This window comes from Cyphellophora attinorum (genome assembly GCF_001299255.1).
Source record: "Cyphellophora attinorum strain CBS 131958 chromosome Unknown Contig14, whole genome shotgun sequence".
NCBI lineage: Eukaryota > Fungi > Ascomycota > Eurotiomycetes > Chaetothyriales > Cyphellophoraceae > Cyphellophora > Cyphellophora attinorum.
Window position 1 is genome coordinate 211572 of NW_017253242.1, and position 18734 is coordinate 230305.

At 53.1% G+C, this 18734-nt stretch overlaps 8 protein-coding genes across 8 annotated transcripts; 5 read left to right on the forward strand and 3 right to left on the reverse strand.

Moving 5' to 3' along the window:
* Nucleotides 1-2811: 2811 nt before the first annotated feature.
* Nucleotides 2812-3999, forward strand: AB675_3319 (uncharacterized protein; the record flags this gene model as incomplete). Its single annotated transcript, XM_018143359.1, has 1 exon — nt 2812-3999. The coding sequence occupies one exon, from the start codon at nt 2812-2814 to the stop codon at nt 3997-3999; it is 1188 nt and encodes a 395-aa protein (XP_017999633.1).
* A 735-nt stretch (nt 4000-4734) lies between these two features.
* AB675_3320 (uncharacterized protein) lies at nt 4735-5490 on the forward strand (the record flags this gene model as incomplete). Its single annotated transcript, XM_018143361.1, has 1 exon — nt 4735-5490. The coding sequence occupies one exon, from the start codon at nt 4735-4737 to the stop codon at nt 5488-5490; it is 756 nt and encodes a 251-aa protein (XP_017999642.1).
* A 650-nt stretch (nt 5491-6140) lies between these two features.
* Nucleotides 6141-7283, reverse strand: AB675_3321 (uncharacterized protein; the record flags this gene model as incomplete). Its single annotated transcript, XM_018143362.1, has 1 exon — nt 6141-7283. One exon carries the CDS (start codon nt 7281-7283, stop codon nt 6141-6143), a length of 1143 nt encoding a protein of 380 aa, XP_017999596.1.
* A 684-nt stretch (nt 7284-7967) lies between these two features.
* Nucleotides 7968-9823, forward strand: AB675_3322 (uncharacterized protein; the record flags this gene model as incomplete). Its single annotated transcript, XM_018143363.1, has 2 exons — nt 7968-8661; nt 8760-9823. The coding sequence occupies 2 exons, from the start codon at nt 7968-7970 to the stop codon at nt 9821-9823; spliced, it is 1758 nt and encodes a 585-aa protein (XP_017999690.1).
* A 1132-nt stretch (nt 9824-10955) lies between these two features.
* AB675_3323 (uncharacterized protein) lies at nt 10956-11471 on the forward strand (the record flags this gene model as incomplete). The annotated part of the gene is made up of 1 exon (XM_018143364.1): nt 10956-11471. The coding sequence occupies one exon, from the start codon at nt 10956-10958 to the stop codon at nt 11469-11471; it is 516 nt and encodes a 171-aa protein (XP_017999784.1).
* A 391-nt stretch (nt 11472-11862) lies between these two features.
* AB675_3324 (N-acyl homoserine lactonase) lies at nt 11863-12834 on the reverse strand (the record flags this gene model as incomplete). Its single annotated transcript, XM_018143365.1, has 4 exons — nt 11863-12018; nt 12083-12546; nt 12624-12682; nt 12728-12834. The coding sequence occupies 4 exons, from the start codon at nt 12832-12834 to the stop codon at nt 11863-11865; spliced, it is 786 nt and encodes a 261-aa protein (XP_017999807.1).
* Nucleotides 12835-13446: 612 nt separating this feature from the next.
* On the reverse strand, nt 13447-13990 carry AB675_3325 (uncharacterized protein; the record flags this gene model as incomplete). Its single annotated transcript, XM_018143366.1, has 2 exons — nt 13447-13525; nt 13692-13990. The coding sequence occupies 2 exons, from the start codon at nt 13988-13990 to the stop codon at nt 13447-13449; spliced, it is 378 nt and encodes a 125-aa protein (XP_017999771.1).
* A 532-nt stretch (nt 13991-14522) lies between these two features.
* AB675_3326 (putative ABC transporter ATP-binding protein) lies at nt 14523-16775 on the forward strand (the record flags this gene model as incomplete). The annotated part of the gene is made up of 1 exon (XM_018143367.1): nt 14523-16775. One exon carries the CDS (start codon nt 14523-14525, stop codon nt 16773-16775), a length of 2253 nt encoding a protein of 750 aa, XP_017999559.1.
* Between the last annotated feature and the right edge of the window lie 1959 nt (nt 16776-18734).

Consider the following 18734-nt stretch of genomic DNA (forward strand, 5'->3'; position numbering starts at 1 on the left):
AGGACAGACAAGGCGGCAGATAGGCGCAGCGAGCAGAAGTCACTGGATATTGGTACGATAGGCTGATACCAACGTGCCGCAGTCGATGGGACACAGAGTGATTTGGGCATCGGAAGCATCATCTCAAGGAGGGCTCTGTTGCCTTCGGAGGAGCCTGCATGGGAGCGGATCACTCTCGAGGAGTTCTTTCAATCGAGACACGTCCCAGCGAGAAGGAGCAGGCAGAGGAGAAAGGACCAATACTGACGCAATCAGCCAGCTAGCGAGAGACGTAAGTTACCCGTCACGATCTGTGTCCGTTAGCCTGGGACCTTAGGATAGTTGAGTCATGGCAGGCTGGAAGGAAGAGAGGGAAGGTTCGAAGATAGCCCCCCAGCACTCAAGGCAACTACGTGTGGGGCAAGTGCGAGCTAATCTGCCTAGCAAGGGTCTGGCAAATGTTTTCTCCCGTTAAAAGTTCCTACCCGGACGATTGCTGAGCTAAGTGTGGCGTACTGTGGCACTGGCCCCTACCACAGCCACACGGAAAGGAATAATGAGGGCCAAAATAAATTCTGATAAACATGAAAACCATTTACAGCAACTTTTCACGCACCTTGCCGATCGTCTAACGTTCGAATGTAGCACATAGATTTCAAACACATGGCTTTTGACGAATCGAAAGGAACCAGTGGTTCGAAAAAGACATCGCTTTCAGGGGTCCTAGCCAATCTCTTTCCAGCGGCCCAGATCTTGTACTTTTGAGTGCAACCCAGCAACGCAGGCACGACCTCGACAGTGTCCTTCTCGGCCGGTCACCTCTCACAGCGAAGATCTCCGTGCTAAAGAAATTTGTTGTTGGCAGCAGATGCCGCATGCTTCGACGAAGAATACGATACCACCAAAAGTCTGACGTGGTGGACACGCGGTTTCTTAGTGCCCGCAGCTGAATGTTTTAGGCTTCGAGGTCGCAGGCGAACCACGCCCAAAGTCCCGGAACCTTCGATAGCACTTCTTCTCCCAACACGCGCACTTCATTGTCGGAAAGTATTCTGTACATACAAAGGGCATTCAACCTCAAGTTTGAGGTGGAAATTGGGGATGCTCCCGGTTGGCGGTATCGTACCGACGGTTTGGTCTGGTAGGGTTTGTGACTTGCCGAGAACTACAACAGGGGTCACGTCTCTCCCACTCGTTCTTGCCCGCTAATTGGCGGCGCCTACCACAACGGGCGATAACGCAATGCTCGGATTTCGGGCAACACGAGTCACGACCTCGTGTAGCAGCCTGCTACATCAATATTCGGAACCATGGACTTTTGCAGTGACCACTCGACACAACGAGTCGTCCAATATGCTAGACGAAATGGCCCGAATCCCGCATCCCATATGAGTGGAGTATAGAATTCCGCGGCCGGAAGGACGTTTAGCTTATCTCACGACCTCATAGGACTTTTCGCATTGTATCAAGTGTGCGCGCGCGGCAGTCTCGTGATGCTTGACAATGTCGAAGATGTCACTAGTGAGTCATCTTTGGGCGTTTCATCGAACGTCTGCTGCGATTCCGAGGCATATACATGCGACATCGCTGCAGAGGAGTCATTGTCTTCCAGATTGCTCGGCCAAGGTTGACACGTGCAAAATCCGCCACATATTGTCAGACAGAATCCCAGTGCTGCAGGCGCGCTCCAACCAGCTGAAGCAGTCGCGTGAGGCGAGTCTCGGGCAGCACTGGAACGGGAGTCTTGGGCATCCACGCCGTGAGATAATCTTGGCGATCTTACTGTCGTGTTGGGCTGCTTGCCCGCCGTTGAAAGCTCACACGCAACGGGCGCAAGTATATGACCGCTGCATACTATCCATCGAGTGTCACAGCACAGCACAGAAATGGTCGCCAGCAGGGAAGCACCATTTGAAGATAGAAAATAACGAGCGCATCATTCCATCAACTTGAATCTCCAATGACGTCAACGCACGACTTCACTGACATCCGGACTTTGAACATTTCTATCTCCGTAGGCGCGGTCAAGCCTCCCTCGACCGTCTCGTCGCTATCTGTCCTTCTACTATTCTCAAGTGTATGTAATGTCGACTCGCTAAATCTTGGAATTCTCCTGACGTACCATATCATTGCTCCTGACCGGCTACTTTGTAACACGTGCCAGACTCAAAAGAACTGCATTCAGAGTGCACTGGATTGACAATTTGCTGAACTGAGACGTCTCTGCCCCTGGCTTCTCGCAACTCCGATCTTATTGCTTCTCATCGAGACCGGCATCATCGAGCGTATTCTCTGGGTGAGCGACTCGGCTGATGCGTATGAGGAGAGCGGCGACTTTGACAGAATTTTCATGGACTCGAGCTTCGATATGAGAGCGCTGGACCTCTTAATCTGTTCGACTTTCTCGGCCTTCTAATTGATCACTTACGGCATTTTCTTGCCTCTGTCTGGAGGACTTGACGATATCTCTGATGAAGCCCATGTTGGCTTGCAGATCTACGCTTGGTGACTTGCTACAGTACTGTTACAACAACTCAGATGCTGCGCCATTACGATCCCTGAGTGCTCCGGCAGTCGCACCGCTTGCGTCTCTTATTTATAGGAGGCCGTAGACCGCATTGTTCAGTCCAGGAAGTAGGCTGAGTTCCTTCAGGCTCAAGGTTCTCCTTGGACAGAACGGAATCCGCATCCACTTGCCAGCGACCGACTTTTGCGGGTCCGAGGAGTTCATTGAGACGCCTTACAACAGCGACCCGCTCCTGAATAGCTTCAGCAGCAGCTGCATTATTGAATTTCTGGAGACCGTCAACAACAACTCGGATCTACGAAAACATGTCTATCGATGATCGTCCCAACAATGTCAATCAAACAGATGGATTCACGAAGCAGAGCAAGGACCAGCTGGCCGTTCTCCCCGACAAGATCCTCTTACAGATCTTTGAGGCCTTGGGACGAATTACGAAGAAGAATCTATGCAGCGTCTCAAGGCTCAACAGGCGCTACCACAGACTAGGTGATGCCGTTCTGTACAAGACGCTTCTCTTAGAGACGCCTGAACTCCACCTCACTTTCAGCGAATCGCTTGGTCGAAGACCACGACGAGCATCTATCATAGTTGAGGTGAAACTCGCATATCCATCAGCACAACTAGCTCAGCTAGCCCTGGACACGCCTGCCCGAATACATTACGATCCTTCGAATTCGCTCTCGAGGATGTCAAATCTCGAGAAGTTGGAGATTTCATTACCAGATGTGCTACTGAGGGGAATCGGAAACGTGTTCAACGGACCTTTCGATCTGGCTTGCCTAAAAACGTGCTCTTTGTTCTATCAGACAGCTGATGAGCAGTACTGGGATCTTCGCGAGAATATCCATGTCTTTACCATACCGTCGTTGGAGCGGTTGACGATCACACGAGCGAAGCTGGACGAAAGAGGTTTTGACTTCCTAGAACGACCAAGCCCTACGGACCTGAAGGTGCTGCATCTGATCGACTGCGACATCAATGATGATGGACTGTCAGATTTGCTTGAATTCCCCACAGGCCTGGAGGAATTCGTCATGACACAAGCAGCCGAGCCGGAGCCAGAACTGGAGGAGAGCTCTGATACCTTTAGCGACTACATCTCTGCTCTCAACTCGCAACGACATTCTATCAAAAGCGTTACTATCGATTCAGCATCATTGAGCGGGCGCAAAGTGCTACGGATGCGGGAGTATCAAGAGCTGACGACCTTAAGAATGAATTGGGATTATCAGCTCTTCGGCAAAACATCGAAGAAGCCTCGGTTGCAGTCTGTCGGATTGCCACCCAAGCTAGAAAAATTGGAATTCCTCAATCCGATAGGCACGGACGAGGAAGTGACCGATCTCCTCCTAAGCTTGATTCAGAACAAGTCCGTCGTGGCCGATAAGCTGAAGACTCTGATCATTGTTGAAGGCGAGGACGGGGTGTCAAGAGACATCGTAGAAGCTTGCAAGGAGCAGAACCTGGAGCTTCACATGATCGCAGGACAATGACACCGCATACTTCATATAGATCACTGCTTAGACTTGGCTAGAGGACATGTGTGGCGATTAGACTGTTATAGATGGATGAACTTACTTACTGCGAACCCAATGACAAGACATACTTGGCTTGAAATCAGCGATATCGACGCAAACACAGAGACAGGATGCCAGTAGTACTTGCCAAGGCTACCTGAGCGGAGCGGAATCGGGGGAAGGGGCGGAAGTCAAGCACATCGAATCATGCTCCGTGTCAAGCCAGATGTCGCATGCGTTCATGTAGTCTCGCGTACGCCCAAGTATACTCGGAATCGTTCCTGGACAAGATCTTGAAAGGTCAAGCATGTCGCTTGAGCTTCATCTCGTTATCGCGTCGTTGCACAATCACCCTTTCATGATCGTTCCCTCGGTGGTCTCTTGCTCTAGTGAGCCTCGCGCATTCTTTTGACGTTTCTCTATTCATGACACACTACTCAATGATGGATCGTTGATCATTGTATTCGCGCTGCATTTGCGATTCCCCAGCCACGTGTTTCTTATTGTCTTTCTTCGAAACTCCTATTGAGTACCTTTCAATGAGTATCTGCTATTGTTCCGCGCCCTCGTGAGTATCTTTCTCAACTATAAGTATCTCACTCCCTTCGCTTCAACGCTCTTCTCTTCCATCGTATCCCAAACACATCTTCGCTTCCCTCTCTTCCAGATCAACCACATACAAATCAAGCCTTCCAATACTACCATCCAACAATGGCTCCAACCACTTCTCCCCTCCGCAACGGCTTGACGCGCCAGCAAATCGAAGCCAGAAAGAACGGCATTAACAAACCAATCACCACGAAGCAGCCACTCCGTCGGCATCGCTCTCCTTCTGCTCCCCTTCGTGCCAGTCTTCCATCTCTACCCAAGCCTCTGGCTGGTCCAGATCAGGTCGCCGTGTGGGATGGAACCCGCTGGGGACTTCGTCCAAAGGCGAAGAAGGCCGGATCCTCTTCGTCTTCTTCCTCCTCATCTTTGGCCTCCCTCTCCGGCTCGTCACGCTCTTCTCCTTCTCCTTTCTCCAGCAACAGCAGCATCAACAGCAGCAACAAAGAGAACAACCTCGCTGCAGAGATCGAAGAGCTGGAAGCCCTCCTCGGCGGCGATTTCGACCCAGAAGCGGTCAACATCTGTCCTCCTTCTCCTCCCACCACCACCAAGAAAGCACCACGAATCAAGAAGGTGCTCGTCGCTGCTCCGGCAGTAAGCAAGCCTCGCGCCAAAATCGTGCCTCGAGCATCGCTTCCAACTGCGTCCAAGTCCACAAAACCAGTCACAGCAGAGGCGGCAGCAACAAAGATCGCGGTGGAGTACAATCCGCTGCTCGAGGCGATGAATCCGAGGAAGCTAGAGGAGAAGCGGTTGGCGGAGGAGGCGAAAGCGAGGGTGTTGTCGGATAAGATGTATTGGGCGAACAAGGCGATGGCATATGGGAAGGAGGAGAAGAAGAAGGGGAGGAGGGCATGATGCGGGTCGGAGAGTTCCAGCTGACGGGTGGCAGAATGATGATAGAGATGGAGTTGTGGAAGAGGTCAGAAATAATTGAGTTCTGAAAGCGATGATTCGAAGACCCCAGAGAGCAGACAAAGCGAGTGTTTCAAAGATATCTTGAATGCTTGAGCTTCACTGCAGCATTTTAGCCTGGGATAGGGCGCTTGCACTGGAGTCCGATTCGCTACCGAGGTGTCCTCTTGGCTACTTAATACTATCAGCATGTGCTCGAACCTCGCTGCACCTACTGTCATACGCGCCTCTGGGCTCTGTTCCCCGTGTCCCGCATCTGTGGCACGCATACACGAGCTCGTGCTGAATGTCAGGGTGGACCTTTTCCACCGAGCCATACGAGGGCCTGTAGAATCTAAGAGAAAGCTTCGTTGGCCGCAAAGCGTTCGTGGAAGTGTACCGATATTCCCGTAGCTCAGTCGCCGCTGTCACGTTGCATCACCAAAAACTCCGTCCCATGGCCGCGAAGTGTTCCCATAATGCGTCGTTACCGACCAATTGAACGTCAGTGATTCTATGGTCGCGATTGCAGCCACAGTCAAGAGGCCCTTTGCGAAGGAATTCTCTGCTTGAAATATTGTACTCGTAGTTCTGTATCAGGGGCACGCAAAGTGTTAGTTTGGGAATCTCTTCAGTTGGAACACAAGGTGATGAAGCAACTGGAATGACTGCGGGCATCGCAAGCGAACATAACAGTAACTGACCTGCAAGCCTCCTGAGTAGTTCCCGCTCCCAGGTGCATGGCTATTGCAATTGACGTACAAGCTCATCGGTCTGACCACCAGCTCGAAAGGAGGCATCTTCACCCATGCGAAGTATATCGACTCCGCTTCGTACCTATGGTCCCAGTCCATGCCGTGCTCGCGCAATGTGTCGCGTAGATGCTGCAGCCACGCGCGTATGTCATCCTCAGGTATATTCTTGGCAAGGCCAATCCAGTTACCCAATGTGTGATCAAGCACTTTCATCAGGTCAGATTCGAGAGATTCCCAGTCTAATTGCCAGACTGCGTCAGAGACCGGCCAGCCAGTACGCTCGTCCCGTCCACCTAGATTGAGTCTCAGGTTGGCTTGCACTCGGTAGAGGTCCAGCGGAAATGATGATACATGGTAGTCCATCTTGGTCGTCTTCAGAGATGATTCCATGTAGTGCATAGTGATCCTCTTTAGATTTGGAGCAAGTTTGATGATGCTGTGTATGGGCACCCTCAGGGACGCGCGCTCGTGGCCGAGGACTATCTCTTGGATGTGTGGCAGGATTGGTGACAGACCACGTATGACATGCGCTGGCACTCCGATGTTTTGGTTGTTGAAAGTGAGAATGACATGATCGCCAAGAATTGCTAGAGCTTCGTCCCGAATTTGATGGCATACACGTAGGATTGATGGCGATTCGATGGTCCCCACCCATTGGCCAGTCCGCGGTGAGCGGTGTTCGTTGATATTGAGAGTATAACGGACGCCGAACAGGAAGCGATAGATCATCTGGCGGATCTCGGGCGGCGCGTCAAGCAGTTTGCAGGATTGCTGAGATGATTGTGCCAGCTTCAGAGCATTGGACGATGGTGTTGGCGGCAGTGTCGCGAAGGCACGGCGACGTAGAACATTGGGCGATGCTGACGGCAGTGCCATCTCGAAGGTGCAGAGGTGTTGAGCGGTCCAGCAGGTCTTCGGCGACCTTTCGTCAACGTCGTACGAACCTGCCGATGACAATTGCTCCGAGGCAGTGTTGTGTTGGAACAGCGTTGTCCCTGTCATTGTTGCCCAAGAGCAGCTCGTGCCGGTATAGGTCGGCTTCACCTGCGACATCACCAGATATTTGCGCCTGGTTGCCTTCAATGTCACTTGTCGTCCACCACGTGAAATGCTGAAGCCCCAACCTCCTTTGCACAGCCGAGTCAAACCGAGCTGCGTGACTCAAGTGAAGTTCTGACCGTGTCGCGATGTGATTTACCTCGCGCCTTGACCTCGCCCTCTTTGTTCTTTTCTTCATACCACTTCCTCAAGATCGCCCATAACCAACTTTGACTTACTACCAACCCTTTCGACTCGAATAACGCTGCGCCATACTTTAGTGACATTGACAACCACTTGCCTGTCACGCGCCGCATCGCATTCGGCAACCTTTGAAGTCAGCCAGAATTTTGAGGTCTCAAGCCTGACGGTTTGGTATTCCGTCGCTGTCAAAACTTATTCGACACACTTTGGACACCACTCACAGTAACCTTCACTTGAGTTCACTTCCTTCTTCGAACCACCTTCAAGGTAACTCACAATCATCTTCGCCTCGACACATTTCATCCTTTCTCGCCAATTCAAGATACTTGAACTTTATCTTCGTTGAACAAGCGTTCAGCCTTACCTTCGACACAAGTCAACATACAGACTTCATCTTTCGTCAACCACGACCAAGTGTTGAAGCATAGTAGTCCAGCAATAGCCATGGACTCTTTCACCTCTGCCCAACCCAGCAAGGCTGGAAAGATCATCAACAACAAGCGCAAGGCTTCTCCTGAGAGTACGGTCGCTGAAGGCCGTCCCACCAAGGTCGCGAAGCTTGATGAGCTGTCCAACGACAGCACCAGCAAGCCGGCTCCTGTCACCAAGCGCACCATCAAGGACACCGGCAAGAGTGCCAACAAGATCGCCACCAACGGCGTCAGCCAGAGCGCCAACAGAAAACGTAACGAAGTTCCGACCATCAACAAGGTCAACGTTACGCCTCCCAGCAAGAAGCGCAAGCGGATTTTGGACATCAAGAAAGACGCTGAGCCACAGGTCTCAGCGCCCAAGAGACTCAAGCAAACCTCTGCCGCCGACCAATCTGGCAAGAAGCACTCCAACCAAGAGAACGTCAATCCAAAGACGGGCTCTGTTCGAGGTCGAGAATCTCAGACGCCCGTGCCGTCTAAGCCGAGCAAGCCGCTGGGTTCCAGTGCCCGTCGTACTGGCAGCAACCAGATCTCCTCGAAGTCCGATGTTCAGAAGAAGATTGAGGAGAGAGACGCCGCCCGCGAACGTGAGGTCAAAACCAAGACGAACGCCGCAATACTGGAAGCGCTGAGAGCGGAAGCCAACAAGAAAGCGCGTATCGCAAAGAAGCAGAGACTGGCTGATGCTAAAGAGCGAGAGGAGCGTGAACGCCAGGACCGGGCCGAAAAGCTCAAGAAAGCTGCCGCTGAGCGCGAGGCGAACGCTGAGAGGAACGCTGCGATCGAAGATGCGAGGCGCAAGAGGAGGAACGCGCTGAGGCTCGCAGACAGCGCTGGGCGGACATCGAAGGGGTCCTGAAGGCCTGCGGCGTGACCGACGAGCGCGAGTTCAACAAGTTGATCAAATGGATCGAGTCAACGTGCTCGACATACCACTTCGGCGACTTTCTTGACTTCCATAAGCTTCAGCAGAAGCGATTCATCAAGAAATTCAAGCTTAGTCATCCCAACCGAGGCCTGGATGTGTGGCTTGTGCCTTTCAAGACTGTGCGTCAATGGGAGGCTAGCGGTACGTACGTTGAGGAGTGCATCAAGCGCCGGGACCGATACCTGAAGGGTGAGCCGCCTGTCGACGGCCCAGCGGCTATTGAGTCATGGGTCACGGAATCAGAGACCGCCGAGCCAGAGACCACCGAGCCAGAGACCACCGAGCCAGAGACCACCGAGCCAGAGACCACCGAGCCAAAAACCACCAAGTCAGAGACCGCTGAGCCAGCTCGGAAGCGAAAGAGAGACTCAGATGATGAGGAGACCACAACAGATGAACCCAAATCCAACAAGTCCAAGGCTGGTACAGCGGGAGAATCCGGAAGCGAGTCTGCTGGAACAGAGAGCGGTTGGGAAACATTGGCGAGGCTTCAGAAGGCGAAACGCAAGACATTGCCAGAGCTGTTCGCCTTCCACGGAATCCCTGCTCTCGCCACTGTCAAGAACGAGAGATCCAACTATGGCATGGTTCTGTTCGCCTACGACAAGGACGACGCAAATCTCAGTCCAAGAGGGATTGGTGACGAGATGAAGGCGTACGTGTGGAGAAAGCTCGAAATGGCTCTTGGCTGCGAAGTTGGTTGCCTTGAGGGTCGGAATGACATTCTCAACAACCTCGTCACCACTGCGACCGAAGTCAGTGACACGGTAACGGAAGCTGATGTTGCAAATGCCCTTGCTGTGCGCAAGCTGAAGCAGGCGATTAGCTACCGCTATGGCTGGGGTGATCTCGAAGGACAGGCGGATGAGTACTTCTGGGACCGATTCAACGACCTGGAGTATGTTATTCCTCCGGAGATTCTCAAGCACCTGTCCTGAGTCGCCACAGAAGGGAACGTCGGCTTCATAGGTCTGTCAACGACCGCCCACCACATCATCATCAGCCAACACAAGTGAGGTCCACGAGTTCCGGACAGTCAAAGCACAAAGCAGCAATGCAACACAAGATCAGATGGGTCTTGAAAGCCCGAAGGCACAAACCTGGAAGCAGTACAATCCTTAGCGACACATCCGGCATAGAAGTCAACACGCGTGGAGGACAGAACCTAGACGACAAAGGTAGTGATCAGGAGAGGGAATGTCATGGCAGACCAGCTTAGTCTTGGTTGCCATGCGCTGGCCTGATCAGTGGTGGAATGGGGGCCCAGACATCATACTGGGGAGTTATTGAGATTCAGGGTGCTGGACTGGCTGCACAGTGTTCGACGGAAGGTGCAGGACGATGTCGGTTGAGGAGAAGTGGATGCTTCCAGAGATGTGCTCGGGCTTTGAGGGACTTGAAAGATCTTGTCGTTGCGATTGCTGCGGTGGATTTCGCTGGAACAAATTTGATGGAGATTACGGAGGTTGGCGCTGATGGTGAACGAGGTACTGTAGTCGGAGACTGGGTTGATGAGGCTGTTCGCTGTGAAGATCGAAAAGTTTGGCGTTATGGTTGCTTTGGGTTTATCGGATGGTGGCTCTGTCCACTACTGCGTTGTCGTCGCTGTCGATGCTATGGATTATGCATCAGATGTATCGATTCGGCGTTGCCTGGCAGAACGTGATTGGATTTGGCGTTTGGGAACAGCGTGCGCAAGAGAGCGCGCAGTCGAGCGGCGACTTGACCATATGTACCTTCAGAAGACAATTCAGCATTGTGCCATTATCTCCTGCTTCATACTCAAAAGATCCCTCTAGTGCATGGGCGAAACTCAGTAGACAATGTCCACAATGTACGTGATGAACAGGATGCCAGGAAGCCCGACAGACGCGTCCCCTTAACGACGACTTTAGGGGCCAAGCCGCACGGCCCAACGTTGACGTCTCTGCCCCTCCACAGAGCCAATTGCTGCGAGCATCTTACCACACTCACGATCACCATTGAGAACGATACAGGGCCACACAGAACAAGACCGTGTTGATCGAAGCCTCGAACAGAACACCACACACATAGACAACAGCCATTGAGATGCGGTCCCTCATTGTCCTCCTACTATCCTCCCTCCTTCCCCTCGCCCTCGCCGCAAACCTCGAAATCGATCACCTCACACCCGACATAACATGTGACCGCAAGACGAAGAATGGCGACACCATCCAGATGCGTAGGCCTGCCCACCCTCTTGGAACCTTTCCTACTCCTTCCCGCCCTCCCATGGTCCTGCTACGCACACCCACTAACACCAGCCCCAAATCAATAGACTACCGCGGCACCCTCCACTCCTCCGGCGAGCAATTCGACGCCTCCTACGACCGCGGCTCGCCACTGAAATTCAAGCTCGGTGCGGGACAAGTCATCAAGGGCTGGGATCAAGGGTTGACGGATATGTGTATCGGCGAGCGGCGGAGATTAACAATTGCACCGGAGTTGGGGTATGGGGCTCGGTCAGTTGGGCCAATTCCGGCGAATAGTATACTGGTTTTCGAGACGGAGCTGGTGGGGATTGCAGGTGTGGAGGGCGATGGAGGGGCGAAGAGGGAGTTGTGAGGGAGGGATGTGGCTTGGGCGCCCCGGCGAAAGGTCTTCAAAAGGGATCACGTTTAGAGATGAAGGGTGGGCTGCTGGCCGTGGCCCAATGAGACGTTCGAGTACGCGGCAGCGACGGGTTCTGGCTCACCGAATTTCTGTGCCGTATGAAGATACGAAGAGCATGCAGGCAGACGGCGCGGGCATATTGTCTGGTGCAGTTCTGGACCGCTTGAACAATGACACAGCACCCATACAAGGCCCGGCTCAACTTGGACGCCAGTCATCAGTCACCCCGTACAGGTTCCTAGCCCCAAATCAGCCATGCTCAACAGATCTTGCAGCACGCTAGATTCTCCATCCTGGCAGCGAGGATTTACACTTCATTCGACAAGCCATCAATGACCGAAGATCACTGGAATACCTTCTCCTCAAATCCCAACGCCTTCACCGTGTCCAGATCATGACCGAAGATCATCGTTGCACCATACTGCTCCTTTAGCTTCCTCAACGCCTTGCTACTCTTCACCCACGCATTATAGTCCCTCGTCAGCCATCCCTGCGGTTGCTATGCACACAAAGCGTCAGCCTCATCTCCCCTATTCAGCCCTCCTCGTCAACGTCAGACTCACCTTCAACTCAAAATGCTCCCTAACATGGAACTGATCCGTCGTCCAGATCCACACCCCACTCTCCTCCAAATTAACCTGCATAGCACACAACCCAGGCGTATGTCCCGGCATCAACCTCATCGTCACCCCCTGGCACACCTCCCACACATCCTCGTCAAATGTCTGCCAATTCAACTTCTCCAGATCGAGGTAGTTCGTCAGGTACACACCTGCGTCCGCACCTGTGGCGGCGGCCCAGCATGCGTGTTTGAACTCGGTTTCGTGCACGTAGATGGGGATGTCGGTGCCGATGAAGTGCTCGAGGCCGCCGGCGTGGTCTAGGTGGAGGTGGCCGATGATGACGGCTTTGATGTCCGTGATGGAGTAGCCCGCGGCGGCGATGGCGGCGGGTAACTTATGGTGTTCTTTGTAGACGGTTCGGGGGAAGAGGTCGGTGGCGGGCGCGGGCCAGGCGATGTTGAGGTCTTCGGCGCAGCCGGTTTCGAAGAGGATCAGGCCGAGATGTGGGTGGTGGATGAGGCCGGCGATCAGGCCAGGTCACGGCGGGTGGAGGGCGGGTTGGGTTGGGAGACCGTGGAGCCATTGTTGCCCGTGAGGATCCTGTCGCGTCAGATTCTGGTAGGGTGATCTGGGCGGTATGGGTACCAAGCTTCATCGACGTTCAGCACGGCGAGGTTGAGGATGTGCATTTTCGTGCCGGGCGGACAGTTGAATGCTGGAATTGTGGCATTCGCCACGAGTCGATTGGCCATGATGTGCGGTGTCCGAGGGGATAAAGTGAAGGAGCATGTTTGCCTCCATGGTCATAGAACAAAGATTGAAGTATATATGTTTGTCGGCCATGTATGTTCTGATGATGCGTGGATGAGCCCGTCTGCCAGGCCAAGAGACTCGAAATTCTCTCATAGCGGTTTCGGCTAGAAGCTTTGTAAGATCAGTTATCTCACACCGTTGATGGACGGTCATGAGGGCGGCGGAATACCTAGGTAGGTAGTAGGCTTCAAGCTCGATGTGGTAAAAGGCTGGGCTTTGCGAAGACCAATAGCAATCAGGCACTGTGAGCTTACCTAAGGAGAAAGTCGCAGTAGATGTGAATCTCTCTGCTACAGATCAAGGACGAGAGCAGCAGGAAGGCCAGTGACGTGGACGCCAATTCAAAGCGCCCGCCTGTCAACGTGTAGAATGTCTGATGTTCGAGACTGTTTCTATCGCTGGTTTCTCCTAAAGGTCTCCCCCTCAGGCACACACCCGAGCCCACCACCATAGCAAAGGAAAGTGCGATTGTCTCTCGCATATGTCTCAATTCAAAGCGCACAGAACGCCAGCATAACTCTCAGTCAACACTCCGTGGCAGTCGGTCACTCTCACTCCGGATTGGGATCTTCAAGGATGCCTTCCTTCTCCAGTCGCCGTCTTGCTTCTTCCAGCGCCCATGTTTGTATTCTGTGGAGGAGCATGTCAGCAAATACGACTATACGTGTGGAACGTGGCGAGATGTTCGAAAAGTTCCTCCTCGGATTTTGTACTGCGTGGATCTTGGTCTGCGGGGCTGCAATGGCCGTTGCGGCGGCATCTGGGATTGAGGTTCCAATGAGACGAAGTTACTTACGATGTATCCTCCTTCATGCTGTAGACTAACCCCGCAATGATCAAACTCGGGTAGAAGATGTAGAACCAGTCAAACTCCCATCCCTCCGGCTCGTATTTCTCCCCCGGTGGAACACCAAACAGCCAGCCGCCGGGCTCGTCGAAGTGTGAGTCGTGATCGTCATGTTTCTCGGCTGCTCGAGCCGCTCTTGAGCTTGAGAGGTAGCGTGTGAAGGGTGCGGTCGTTCTGGGGACGAAGCGTGGACGCGCTGTCAGGGCTGTGCCTCGGATCGCGGCCGAGCGGAGTGTTTGGGTGAACATGCTGAGGGCGGGCAGGACGCCCTTTGCTTGGATCTCTTGTGGTAGGCCGAGAACAGAGCACTTCGGCTCGCTGTGTGCGTGCGAGTGGCGACAAGGACGAAGCCTGACAATCTCGTCGTTATCGTAGTAGTTGAAGGAGGAGAGCAGGAATGGCAGGATTGGCCTGTCAACCAGGACAGCAGCCGAATAAGCTCGTGGGAGGTTCTTGGGGACACCGAAAGCTGCGCAGCTGCGATCTCAAGCTGCCACGGCCAAGGATAGTGGTGTTTGAAGTGCTCGGACGGATGTCAAGACCTTCAAAGTCCTGCGGTGAGTTCGGTGAGGTCAGTCGACAAGCGCCAAGGAATAGGGCGGAGAAGGGAGCGCATCAGGCGCACTCGAGATTGCCTTGAATTTGCCTTGTCGATCTCGTACAACAATCCGCGGTAGAGTCCGTGGAACAGCCATCGGCATTACTGCCCCTGTATACCCAGATTCGCTGCAAAGGGTACTCAGACGCATTCAAGCAGCCGCTCAACAATCGCGTTCAACTATGGAGGCAGAGATCCAAGCCCAGATCCCGAATATCGATCCGATCATCTCACAGTATTCCATTGGCTATCTTGATCACGCCTCGAAGCAGTATGTCGCTGAAGAAAGTCCAGAATCGCCGCTGGATGAGGCCCTGGCAACTATCACAGCACTGTTGATATCGGCGTCCGGCGACTTCTCCGTCAAGAATGAATCTGACATACGGAAGCTGGTGGAGAAATTTGTGGCAAAATTGGGCAGTGATGGGACCAACGGCGAACAGCGACAGATGCCCTTCGCTCCAAAGCGTCTAGACCAGTCTCTACAGGTCAGCTCGCAACGCAACATCTCCTCAACGTTGGGTCTGTCGGGCACAGGCGTTGATCTCGAAGCCACCAATGCCCGAAAAGTCGAATCCAAAGTTGACAAGAAGAAGCTGGAGAAGGCAGAGCGGAAGATTCGCGCTAAACAGGAGAAGAAAGTGATGAAGAACGTCGAGTACGAAGCGTCACGATTGTTAGATCAGCCTGACGAAGCACAATCGTACGAAGAATTCTTCATGGCGGTCAATCCTCTTCAGCTTGGCGGAGACTCCGCTTCCAAGAGCAAAGACATCAAAGTGGACGGCATCGATGTCTCGATCAGCGGCAAACGCATTCTCACCGATACAAATCTGACCCTAGCATATGGTCGTCGCTACGGCTTGGTTGGACAGAACGGTATTGGTAAATCTACACTCCTCCGAGCTCTGAGTCGACGAGAAGTTTCCATCCCAACACATATTTCCATTCTACACGTCGAGCAAGAGATCACAGGGGACGACACGCCAGCTTTGCAAGCAGTTCTCGATGCAGACGTCTGGCGAAAACATCTACTCGCTGAGCAGGAGAAAATAAGCAAGCAGCTTGCCGGCATCGAAGCCGAACGAAATGGCCTAGCCGACACTTCCAAGGATGCTGTTCGCCTCGACCACGAGCGAGAGGGTCTTGATACCACACTGAGCGACATACATGCCAAATTATCAGAGATGGAGTCAGACAAAGCCGAGTCCAGGGCTGCCAGTATTCTCGCTGGCTTGGGATTCAGCACCGAACGCCAGCAATTTGCAACCAGAACCTTCTCCGGTGGTTGGCGTATGCGTCTAGCTCTTGCTCGAGCTCTGTTCTGCGAGCCTGACTTGCTCCTGCTCGACGAACCGTCAAACATGTTGGACGTACCGTCGATCACCTTTCTTTCCAACTACCTCCAGACGTATCCGTCCACAGTGCTTGTCGTTTCTCACGATCGTGCTTTCCTGGACGAAGTGGCCACCGATATCATTCATCAGCACTCAGAGCGACTCGACTACTACCGCAGCTCAAACTTCACCTCATTCTATGCCACAAAGGAAGAGCGACGGAAAACAGCGAAGCGTGAATATGAGAATCAAATGGTCCAGCGCGCGCATCTGCAGGCGTTCATCGACAAGTTTCGCTACAATGCAGCAAAGTCGTCGGAAGCACAATCCCGGATCAAGAAGCTCGAGCGGATGCCGGTACTCACAGCACCAGAGGCCGAGTACACTGTCTCGTTCAAGTTTCCTGATGTCGAAAAGCTCTCTCCACCGATCATCCAGATGTCAGGCGTGGCGTTCGGGTACAATCCCCAAACACCACTGCTTGCCAATGTCGATCTAGACGTACAGCTAGACTCCCGCATCGGCATCGTAGGACCGAACGGAGCTGGAAAGACCACTGTGCTGAAACTGCTCATCGGTGCATTGACGCCTACCTCTGGCCTCATCTCGCAACATCCACGCCTGCGCATCGGTTTCTTCGCACAACATCACGTCGACGCACTTGATATGTCGACTTCAGCTGTCGGCTTCATGCAGAAGACCTACCCTGGCAAAACGGACGAGGAATACCGTCGTCACTTGGGTGCATTTGGCATTACGGGCATGACTGGCCTTCAGAAGCTTGAGCTCCTATCTGGAGGTCAGAAGTCTCGAGTGGCATTTGCCTGCCTGTCATTGACCAATCCACATATACTGGTCCTCGACGAGCCATCGAATCATCTTGATATCGAGGCCATGGATGCTTTGTCCACAGCTTTAAACAACTTCCAGGGAGGTGTTCTGATGGTTTCCCACGACGTGACAATGCTCCAGAATGTCTGCACCAGTCTATGGGTGTGTGACAAGGGAAAGGTGGAGAAGTTCCCAGGCGACATCAAGGCTTACAAGAAGAAGATATCTGCCCAGGCGGATGCGGCCGGTGTTGCAGCTGCTCACTAGGCCTGGAGCTTGTAGAGAATGCAACAAGCTTCGGACAGACCGTGATAATCTCCTTCCGCTTCGCACGGCTGACGGCTCGTCATACTTGAGGCCTGCTGTCCTCGATCGCTCGAGGAAGGAAAAAGGTTCTCGGTAAGCGACGATTCAGGCATGACTTGCTTAAGGTTGGCTTTCATGTGCCGCTAAGGCACGCTTGCAGGTACCCCAACTTATAGAAACTATGCCTAAAACGCGTCAAAAGCACCAGCCACAGCTACAAAACCGGAAATCGAAAGGTGCAGTCACGCGTTTTCTTGGAAAGCCGAGCACGGTAAGCCTTACGACTGAGACGAGCACGCGAGCCAGACATCATAATGATAGCGATTTCGCAATTCGTGAGCCGAAGTAGCATCCTGCTGGATCGCAACAGTCGTCGCATTGGCAAGAACAACGCTGAAAGCGTTAGTCAACATTATGACTGCCAAGATGCCAGGACGACGAACTGCCGTCTCGCAGGTTGAAGTGAGGGCGAAATTTCAGGCCCGGTGTGGCTTGCGCACGTCGGATGCACGTTTGGCTTTGTGCGGAAGTCGCAAGTTGGCAAACGCCGCCGGAAATCTCGACCTGACCTCGAACAACCTCTTGCAGCGGCAGAATTTTGACCGCCATCAAACCTGCATCCGCCGTCAAAGCTAGGCTCAACACCTGATGATCTTTGACCACAAAATGATCGCATCCGGTGAAGAGGCCGGAGTTGGTCACTTTGATGACTGTTACTGCTGAGCAATTACGAGGCCTTGGCTTGACAGGCAAAAGACCTGAGACACTCCGTTCTAACGACAGCCGACGGGCGGAGGTTTAGCTGTTTTGTGCACAATCATTTGCACAACCATCCAACTGTTACCGACCGTTTGGAATCTGGCAGACCAGGAGTCTATGTCGGACGACCGCTGATGTGTGCACGCAGCAAACAACCTGCAACAATTGACGTCGACAATATGCACCAATCCATCTCACAAGAACATTGTCTTTTCTGATACTTGACGGCGGAACGCTCAATTCCTTGATACCCCGCCCGCTCTTGCTGGCCTATAATGTCGGACGTCAGAGCCAACCCTATGACGCGAGATTTCGTACAGTTTGAGTGCCCCTTATTCTTAATTTGCTAGCGTGTCTTGAACTTCTGCCGAATAAGCGGTACTCCAGCTCGTCGACAGCTGCTTGGTCCAATGCCGACGGCGATACGGGCGGCGGCAGATCCTTTACCGCCCCGTGGTCATCTTGTGCTGCCGCGCTCGTCAGCTTGTGCGGTGGAATATCCTTGGAAAAGTGCGTCAAAGTGGCATGACCAACACGGCTTGCAAGAACTAGCGCGCATGGGGACCCTGCTCGGTTGGCGCTGCTTCCTTCTTTGGATCTTTTCCAACACGAGGGCTAGGCACGACAGATGGGCGATGGAGCTATGCTAGATTCTGCTGTGGCTGAAGATTCGGCTACACCACGAAGGACGCACATGGGTCGGCATGTGGCCCTAAATTCGCTTGTCTGTTTACGTTTCAACTTTTTTGATCAGGTGCTTCGCTGTCAACATCAACATCAACCCTGTTCACGGAGCCTCAACTGTCATCGCGGTTGAGCTCGTCCTGTCGCGTCACACAACTCGAAGTGTGTTTGGTGGGCTGCACAAAACTATTGCTGCAGGTCGGAGTGATATATCCACAGTTGTTGACTTTTGAAGTGCGTGATTGCAAGGATAGGCTTGCCATGGCGCTGGAGTCGCAAATACACCTGGCTGTCCCGAGATTCAGACTTCAGGGCTGTCATTCGCTCGCTGCCGTTCCAGCTGCTAGCAAACCACGTCGTTCTGACTTCAGAGTCTTCTCCGTGGTGGTTCCTGGCTGTTGGAAGGATTCGTTGGCTTTCCTGACGCTTATGGAGGCGCTCGGTGCCCATGTATTGGCGTGGTCTCATTAGCTTGTC